The sequence below is a fragment of the Triticum dicoccoides genome, chromosome 1B (assembly GCF_002162155.2).
Source record: "Triticum dicoccoides isolate Atlit2015 ecotype Zavitan chromosome 1B, WEW_v2.0, whole genome shotgun sequence".
NCBI lineage: Eukaryota > Viridiplantae > Streptophyta > Magnoliopsida > Poales > Poaceae > Triticum > Triticum dicoccoides.
The window spans coordinates 339978966-339988285 of NC_041381.1; the positions used below are offsets into that span (position 1 = coordinate 339978966).

General features: G+C 41.1%; 1 protein-coding gene across 1 annotated transcript in view; it reads left to right on the forward strand.

Annotated features, from left to right (window-relative positions):
* The first annotated feature begins 408 nt into the window (after positions 1-408).
* The window catches only part of LOC119333910 (DNA-directed RNA polymerase I subunit 2-like), a 22787-nt gene continuing 13875 nt past the window's right edge, over positions 409-9320 (forward strand). Inside the window, exons 1-13 of the mRNA XM_037606631.1 lie at positions 409-762; positions 1373-1446; positions 1621-1740; positions 2908-2984; positions 3401-3464; positions 3577-3647; positions 4566-4643; positions 4729-4774; positions 5634-5814; positions 5907-5959; positions 6038-6114; positions 6205-6322; positions 6875-6959. Coding sequence (XP_037462528.1) covers positions 564-762; positions 1373-1446; positions 1621-1740; positions 2908-2984; positions 3401-3464; positions 3577-3647; positions 4566-4643; positions 4729-4774; positions 5634-5814; positions 5907-5959; positions 6038-6114; positions 6205-6322; positions 6875-6959 — 1243 coding nt within the window. The 5' untranslated portion in view covers positions 409-563. The remainder of the gene's footprint in view (positions 763-1372; positions 1447-1620; positions 1741-2907; positions 2985-3400; positions 3465-3576; positions 3648-4565; positions 4644-4728; positions 4775-5633; positions 5815-5906; positions 5960-6037; positions 6115-6204; positions 6323-6874; positions 6960-9320) is intronic.

Sequence of the window (9320 nt, forward strand, 5' to 3'; positions counted from 1 at the left end):
TGCCTCTGTGACACTTCTGCCATGGTTTCGCCGGAGAGTCGTCGCGGAATCACCTTTGCGTCACCCCAGCTGCCACAAAGATGCGAAAAATGGAGTAGAATGCGAGGTGGATGAAGTGAAGGCAACTGAGTGATTAAAACATATTCGTGCTGAAATAATCGCGAGGTGGCGATCGTGCGAGAGGCTGTTCGGGCCCGCTGTATGATGATGCAACGCCCGACTCAGGAAATTGTTGCAATAAGATTCGTGCAGTCAAAATGTACGTAAATAACTGCGTTTGGACCAAATTTGGCACTTATCATTTTGGATAAAAATAAAAAAAGCGGTGTGTGTTCTGCAGCTTAGATTAGATTGGGCCCGGTTTTATGAAAAACCGATACGCGCCGGTGGACTCGTGGGTCTTCTTCTCTGCAGCCTTAAACCCCCACGCGCCCGCCGCCTCCTCCCCTCTCCCCTCCCTCTCTAGGGTTTTACCCTTCCCGCCGAAAGCCGAACGCCGCCGCCACTCGTCGGAGCCCTACTCCTTCGTGCCATACCCCAGCGCACGGTATCTCTCCTCGGGCATGCCGACGGCGGCCGGGAAATCGTCCGCCGCCGCGGCGGCGGCGGCGGCGGGTAAGGAGGAGGACTACGCGACGCTGCGGGAGCTGTACCGGCCGCACATCGAGTCGTTCGACTACTTCCTCGACGAGGGGCTCGACAAGATGCTCCTCTCCATCCGCCCCATGGAGATCACCCACCCCTCCAACGCTACCCTCAGAAATATCCTTTGTGCTTCACTTCGTTTTGTTTTCTTCACTCGCCCAGAAAAATGTTTATTTTACGGATTTATGCTTTGTTCGTCATTGCACTTGCTATGTTAGCTATAGGATTTTAGCAATCGCGACTTGGAGCAAGTAGTACCCGCTATCAGTGTCCAATTTCCCGTTGCTTGCCTGGTTAGCAGCTGTTGCAGGACAGTCACTTTCATCTGTATTCAGAGCAGAAAGTGAACAAAAAGACATAGTGGTAGATTTTTTTCTGGAGCACAACACCAGTATTTCTGGTCGCAGGCCCCCTTTTTTTTATGTGGATTTGCATTTGTTACCCACCCCAGTGGACTGTAGCTAAGTTAATATATGCTTTAGGATAAGAACTCGGAGAGTCATTCTAAATAGTACTTGGTGCCAACTCAGAACTACTAAAGTACACATTAAGCTTTCGTCTATTGCTTCTTTGGATGCGGATACTTAATTACCATGAAACCAATTAATTTCCAGTACAGTTTATAAGGCATGCTAAATTAATGGATACTTGGATATCACAGTGAATGATGCATAAAACAGCATGGTTAATGCTCTCCTTTTGTCTTCTCCTTAACAATTGTCTGTACTGTCCTTAGAGAAGGGTCATGTGCTCCCACCGATGAAGGATGGTCGGTTGGAACAACCGCTCTACCCGCAAGAGGTTTATATATTTCCTTTCCTCGCAATATTTTATCCATTTTTATCTTAAGCATTGACACATATAAATATATCATAGTCCGTACTGATTTGCTATGTTATTGGAGTTTACTTTGTAAATGTATACTGGTGTTTGTAGGTCTGACTCATTTTTCCCATTTTCATTTTGTCGGAGCAGTGCAGGCAAGGTAGAATTTCATATAGTGGCGAATTCAAAGTGGAGGCTGTCTTCCAATTTAATGATGGGGCGCCAATCAGACAAACCTTCAATTTTGGTCATTTGCCGATTATGTTGATGGTTGTTACCTATTCTTGACTACTCTTCTAATTTCACTTTTTGATTCATGTGCTGAAGTAATTTCCTTTACTCTTGGTACTCCCTCCATTCCAATGAATAAGACGCGCACACATTCTTAAATCAAACATTGACCATAAATTAGACCAATAATACATATTTTGTGACTTAAAGATCATACCTTGAAAACTTCTTTCGAATATGAATTCAACAGTATAAATTTGGTCACATATAACCCACATCTGGCTGGTCTAATTTATGGTGAAAGTTCAATTTTGAAATGCATGCATGCCTTATTCATTGGAATGGAGGGAGTAGATGTTATGTTAGGAACCTATAATTTGCAAGTTTGAAAGACAAGTAACCCAAGTTGCTTTGGTACTTCGTCTATTGTACTGCGGTCAACATGTCAGTATGCATTGTGTGTCTTTTTGAGCTTGGCCTTCTATGGTCTACTTCGTCTATCGTACTGCGGTCAACATATCAGTGTGCATTGTGTGTCTTTTTGAGCTTGGCCTTCTATGATCCCACATATGTTCCCACATAAGTTCAACAGTTGCAAACCGAACTAGCAAGTCAGGAGTTCCTCCCAACATTTGGCCTTAAATACTCCTCAAAATAGCCATTACTATATTATAAGCTCAGAGCTCAGTTGGTCGCAAGTGATTAAAATGTCCACGTTATGCCGTGAAGTTTGTTATGTTGTCTCATTTGAAGTAAGCTCTGATCATCCACGTGCCAGAACCTTGACTAGGTTTCGAGATGTTATGGCTTTCAACTATACCCTACCCCTACTTGTTTGTGACTAAAAGGCTTTGTTGTTGTGGGTTCTTGTGACAACTGTTATGCATTTATCTTATTCTTCAGACAGATGAAAAATAACATACTGTACAATAGTATAAAATTAGGAGTTATTTGTCTTACAACTGGTGTAATTACACCCACGTATCGTGCACAAATATCTAGTGTAAAGGGAGTATGTAGCTGTAGTTTGGGAGTGTATAAGGTTTATGTAGGTAGTATATATACTAGTACTTCTTTATGCCAGTGTAAAGAACTGTTGTTGCTGCTTAATATCTTTTTAACTATTTATTTATGGGTGCTAAATTATTTTGTTTCAACCTGCATTCATTGATTCTTTTCCCTGACTTTATGCTCTTGCTATTCCAGTCAAAACTTTGCCACCTAAGAGGTGCTGATCCACGTAAATTGATCTACCACGGTGAAGAGGCCACAGAAATGGGCGGGTGAGTTTGTTATGTACTTGCATGTTCATTTACTTTCCCCTTTCAGTTTACATTCCCTTTTCTGTGTTGTCAACTCCTTCCTCTACCTGTCATCTTTGGCTTGTTTGAAAATCAAATAATAAGATATTGTACGGACTGCATGCACTAGTGTGTTTTATACTTCTTCTCTGGGGCAGGCAACTGCACTACCAAATGGAACTCTTCAACTTTGTTGAAGTTGTGTTCTCATCTTTGCACCGTTCCAAGGCTTATAATTTTTTCTAATAGCAACGTACTTGTGGTAAATAAAAATGATTTTTGTATTTAGTACAGCGTCAAACTATTCATACTTCTTTGTTGGTCCTGAATTATGCTGTTCACATTGTTCCCTCTTTTTATTATTTCACTATTCTGATGCATGTTCTATTTTCTTTTAGGTACTTTATAAGTGGTGGCTTGGAGAGACTTATCCGAATTCTTATTTTACAGAAGCGTAATTATGTAAGGCAGGCACACCATTGCTTGGAGCTTTATATCAGTAGGCTACTATTGTTAGATAAAAAAAAGTAGACAACATCATTTCTGATGAGGAATTTGCTATGTCAATTTTCAGCCTATGGGCATGGTCCGTGGTGCTTTTATTAAACGTGGTGCGGGATACACTGACAAAGCAGTGGTGATGAGGTATTGTCTGCTTGCTTCTTTAAGTTTCCAACTGCTTATATACTTTCTGCTTATACTAGATGGTCACGGCAGACTAACTTTAAAGCATTAAAATACAAATAAGCTGTCCATTACTACAATATAACTGTATATTGCACACAGAACTGGATGATGATTGGAAACAGCTTGACATCTCTTATATCTGGATCACATTATAGTTTGGGAGTCCATCACTGCACTGGAAAGAAATAGGGGTGATGCTATCAACTTGAGATCATGGTATCTTTGGTTGTTTGCCACTTAATGGGAAATGGACATGATTTCTGCCTGACATTTTCTTCAAAATCTACCTTTTCGTGTCCAGACCAGCTGGATGCAAAACCTGCACCCTGTTCTTTTTTGAGATGCTTTATATTTTATAACTTTAAAGTTTCAAGCTGTCACTTGAATTAGGGATTATAGGATGAGCATCACCTTAAGCTGACATGTGGCAGCAGAAATGTATGGATTCACTGTGAGATACCACTATACAATAACTTGTTCATAGTTTCCACCATTGAGATGGACTATGGTTTAGAACTCGGAAAGTTTGCTGGAAAGTTGTCACCAAGTTTTGTTTCAGCGTGTCTCTTGTACACAAGCACTAGTAAGCGCTAATGGGATGGTGGGGACAAAATACTGGACAGGGCCGTGTTTTTACTGACTTAAAGTCCCTCCACCTTCTCTTACATATCTTTGTTTTTCTAAAACCTCGTTTTAACCAGGGTTGGGCACTTATTAAAAAAATTGGACACTGAAGAGATAAAAAGATCTTTTGTCTGGTTTTCTGTATATTAAGCAGAAACCTCGGATGGATGAGGTGTCTATATTAAGCATCAAGTTTCTTCTGTATGCTTTTACTGTGTTACTTGCTGTTGCCATTTATTTTTCCTCCAACAGATGTGTTCACCACGACCAGTCCAGCGTGACTGTAAAGTTGTATTACCTACAAAATGGAAGTGCAAGGCTAGGGTTTTGGTAAGTTTGTGTTGGTACATAGCGAGTCGAAGAGGAGGAAGGTTTTTCCCCCAAATTGACCTTTTTGAATTTGTGGTCAAAATAGGTTTGCAGGCAGAGAAATTCTCCTTCCAGTTGGGATTGTTCTCAAGGTAGAATACTATCATCATTTGCTGATGCTTACCATTTCATAACTAGAATTATAATCCATCAACGCTCATTTTGTGTACAGTGCCATGGTTTATGTGAGTAAAAACACCACCTGTTTACTTTCATCTCCATTTCTTCATCGTAGATCCCCGGGTCAGGCATTGTACTCCCTCCAATTTGAACTAAAACCACGACAAGTAATTTGGAACGGAGGGAGTATTACGTTGAGGGCCTCTTTGATTCGCAGGATTCTAGAAACACGGAAATAGAAAAAACATATGATTGGAACGGCGTGGTCATCTCAATCCTACAGGATTTTGGGTTGTTTGATTGCATCATAGTTAAAACAAAGGATTCTTTTGAAGAGGTTTGAGTGGGTACTATAGAAATCCTATGGAAAGTAGTACAAAGAAATCCTTAGGAAAAACTCCTATAGGATTCAATCCTATGAATCAAACAACCAATATAGGAAAAAATCCTAAGGATTCTAATCCTCCAAAATTCCTATGAAAATCCTTTCAATCAAAGGAGTCCTGAAAGTACCTAGAATGTTGGACATTTGCTGTGTTCCAGTTTGTTAAGCTGTGTTCTATTAATGATTCTTAACATCATGAACTGATTCTATGCTGTAAATCACTATTCAGCTTATTTTAATAGTTCCATTCTCATCGTTTGCAAAGCTAAGTATCCTTTGGTTTAAATAGGTACTGTGCCCCTTTTGTATTAGTATTTAGCTTTTTACCGGGTTATCAAATGATCATGCTTTTATCTTATAGATAATACATCCAGGGTACGTTCACAGTATCCTTACCATTGGTTCAAGTACACTGCCTTTACTGGATTTTGGATTTATCAATGCAGGCCCTTATTGATACAAGTGACCGGGAAATATTTGCAAGCCTGACATGCTGCTACAGTGATAAACGTGAAAGAGGAAAGGGAGTTGTCAGCACTCAGCTAATTGGTGAAAGGACACAAATAATTCTTGACGAAGTCAGAGCTCTGTCCCTTTTCACGCGCACGCAATGCTTAGTGCATATTGGTACTTTTTGGTAGTTTGATATATTTATTTTGCATTATAGTATCTTCAAGCCCTCTTATTTGTTGACATCGTTAATGATCTCTCAAATGCAGGCAAGTACTTTCGATCTGCAATGGAAGGTTTTGAAAAAGATGATTATGAAACCGTGAGTGTTTTCTTTGTTTTTGTTTGCATGTGTTAATATTTGGATCTTTCTTCACTTTGGCCATTCCACACTGTTTAGGTTGCTGAGGCGGTTATCAAGGACTATATTCTCGTGCATCTGCAAAATGACAACCACGCAAAGTTTAATCTTTTAATGTGAGTTAATTTTTTTGTTACCATATCATGAAATTTCTGTCCTTTCGACTACTTTTAACCACGTGTGTTTCTTTCTTTTTCTTGCATTAGATTTATGCTGCAGAAACTTTATGCTCTTGTTGATCAAACTACGTCACCTGATAATCCTGACGCACTTCAATTTCAAGAAGCACTCTTGCCTGGGCACCTGATCACAGTTTTTCTTAAGGTTACGGAGATTCCCTTGTTTATTTCTTTTGGAAAAGCGGTTCTATAGAACTACTCCCTCCGTCCCATAATATAAGAGCCTTTCGGACACCACACTAGTGTAAAAAACGCTCTTATATTATGGGACAGAGGGAGTATAACAGTGCACCGTTGCGATGTTCTAAATTACTATTTTATTCTTCTTCGTCACTCCACATTTGCAATGGTATTTTATTTGTCTACCGTGATGTTGAATTTATTTCAACATCGCTCCCTATATAAATACAATATTGAGAAAATAGACTGGAATTTTTTTCTCAGAAGGTGCAAACAAGCATATTTTGCACATCCTTCATTAAGAGGAGGAGCAAAACCATATTTACCAGAGTTTAGAGGTCCATACTTGCGTCTCACATGCCCATAACAACACTTTTATACAACACAAAAGTGTTACACATGATTTATGTTGTTGTTTTGGTGTGTCTTATGTTGATGTTAGTGCCATTAATTCCTTGGGGCAATTTTTGATTCTTCTATCTCCCATATTTCTTGAAGTTTTCTTTTATATCTGCAGGATAGGATTCAAGATTGGTTGCAAAAGTCTAAGCGTTTAATTATGGAAGAGATTACGAAGAATAAAAGCTTTGAACTCAATAACTGTATGTTTATTCTACTCAAGTTTTATACCAAAAAGCATTAGTTTATGTGTATATGCCTGCATTTTTTTTCCACATGAGGATCTAATTGCTGATCGTATGGTTCCATAACACTTGGATCTGTGTAGAAGTGTACCATAGTTATTTTGATCTCTTGGAATATCAAGATCCTGTCGTGATAATATATAGGGTTGATATATGAAACATTTTTAGAATTATAATTTTATTTTATTTACTGGTTACAATATGAAGCATGTGTTGTGTGCACTTAATTTAGTTTGGTTCATTTCCGAGATTCTTCTTTCGGTTCTTTTTCAGAGGAGTACAACGAATTACTGATGCATTAATGATCATGCAATAACAAGCAGACCTTGCCTGACACACTCGCCCAACTAGCTCTCTTAAGGGAAGTGTGATCTGCTGCAAGTATCCTAATTCTCTGGAGTTGTGCTCTGAGGTGAAACCATACAATTCATTGACCAATATCTAGAATAATGTTTAACCGGACCACGAAAATAACCATTTCAGAGGGCTGGGATAGCAACTGGAATTTGCACTCACAGGCTCACAGCTATAAATAATACTCCCTCCATTAAAGAATATAAGGTGTATCAATTTTTTGTGCAAGTCAAACATTTGTATGTTTGACAAAGATTAGAGAATAAAACATCAACATCTGCAACTAATAGATAAACTATGAAAATACTTTTCATGATGGATCAAATGATATAAATTGGGTATTGTAGATATTGATATATTTTTCTAGAAACTTGGTCAAACATGCACATGTTTGACTTTTGAAAAAACTAATTACACCTTATATGTTGGATTGGAGGGTGTGTTGCATATCCGTGCATTGTTTAAGTATATTCAGTTCAAGATCTCATGGTGATGCTTGCTTGAACTCTGTAATGAGGATCTCTAGTTAGCTTCAAGTTATTGAGAGATAATCTAATACTATTTCTCGTGAGTATATAAAATGCCATGGAGATAACTTCAGGGTAACACAAGCATGTGAATTCTGTCTTCACTCTTTTATCCCTTCTGTTGAAATATGATTGGTATGGAGAAGAGAATCTTCCCTTTAGTCAATTGGTAGCTGCTTTATAGACCAAATCGACAAATTTATCATGTACCTTCTCCGTGGTACCGAGAAGTCCTATTTTGGAAGGCCGGGGAATCTGGATTTGAGTGTAGGCGGGGCATTTTTTAATTAGGACATATCACAATTTATAAATCACTAATGCATGCACTAAAATTGTGAAATGGCCCCAGCTTATAAAATATTGTTAAGGATGTGTGCCGACATGGTGATGTACTTTGGATTTGGATCCTAGGGCTTAAAGGAGATGAACGCTGTTGTATGTTTTGGTTATTCTGACCAGTTAGATAATAGCACAAGCCAGACAAGCTGAACACCGAATAATGATGTAGCATGATTGCACTCAGCAAACAAAAAACCAGCTCAATAAAGCAGTCTAAATTGGCCAGATTTGGGTCAATTGGTGTTCATTTCTGTTAAGAGTATGTAATGGGCCTAATGGCCTGTTAGTCTTAGGGTTAATTAGAGATAAGGGTAGCTTGCTTAGGGGTCAAGTAAGCCTTGCTTGGGAGTCAAGTAAACCTCTCTATATAAAGAGAGGAGATGTATCAATCTAATCAAGCAAGAATTAAGAAGGAAATCCTTTCCCTCTTGCCCGGCCGTGGGCAGAAAGGCCCCCGGCCGGCCCTCTCGCGCCCTCCTAGCAGCGCCATAACAATTTGGTATCAGCTAGCTTCTAGCACCGCCGCCAAACCCGTCTCTTCCGCTGCCGGTCACCTCGTCGCCTCCGGCGACCACCACGACCGTCGCCGGGCCGCTGCAGCTGCCATCCATCGCCACCACCGCCCAGCCCTGGCTGCAGTGGCAGCCGCCGCGCCCGGCGCTCCGCCGCAGCAGCCGCTGCCCGGCGCGACACCGCAGCTGCCGCTGCAGCTGCAGCAGCCACCGCCGGTCAGCTCCGCCGCCCAGTATGGGATGCCGTACGACGGGACTGCGACGACCTCGTTCCCATCAGCGCCGCCGCCATCCCAGGGCGTCCACATCCAGCAGATCAAGTCCCCGCCATCGTCGTCACCGCTTCCGTCTTGGATCGCTACCCGCCACATGTCGGCGGCGGTGAGGCTGCAGGCTGCTACGCGCGGCCTCCTAGCGCGTCGGCGTGTGCGGAAGATGCGTGGTCTGCAGCTGCCGCTCCTCCAAGTTGCCCTTCGCTGTGGAAAGGACCTTGATCTCGTCCGCTGCGTCGGGGATCTTGGGCATGCGGTTTCCCCCACGGGCGGCGGGCATGCTGTTTTCCCCGCAGGCAGTGACCTCAAAGTCTG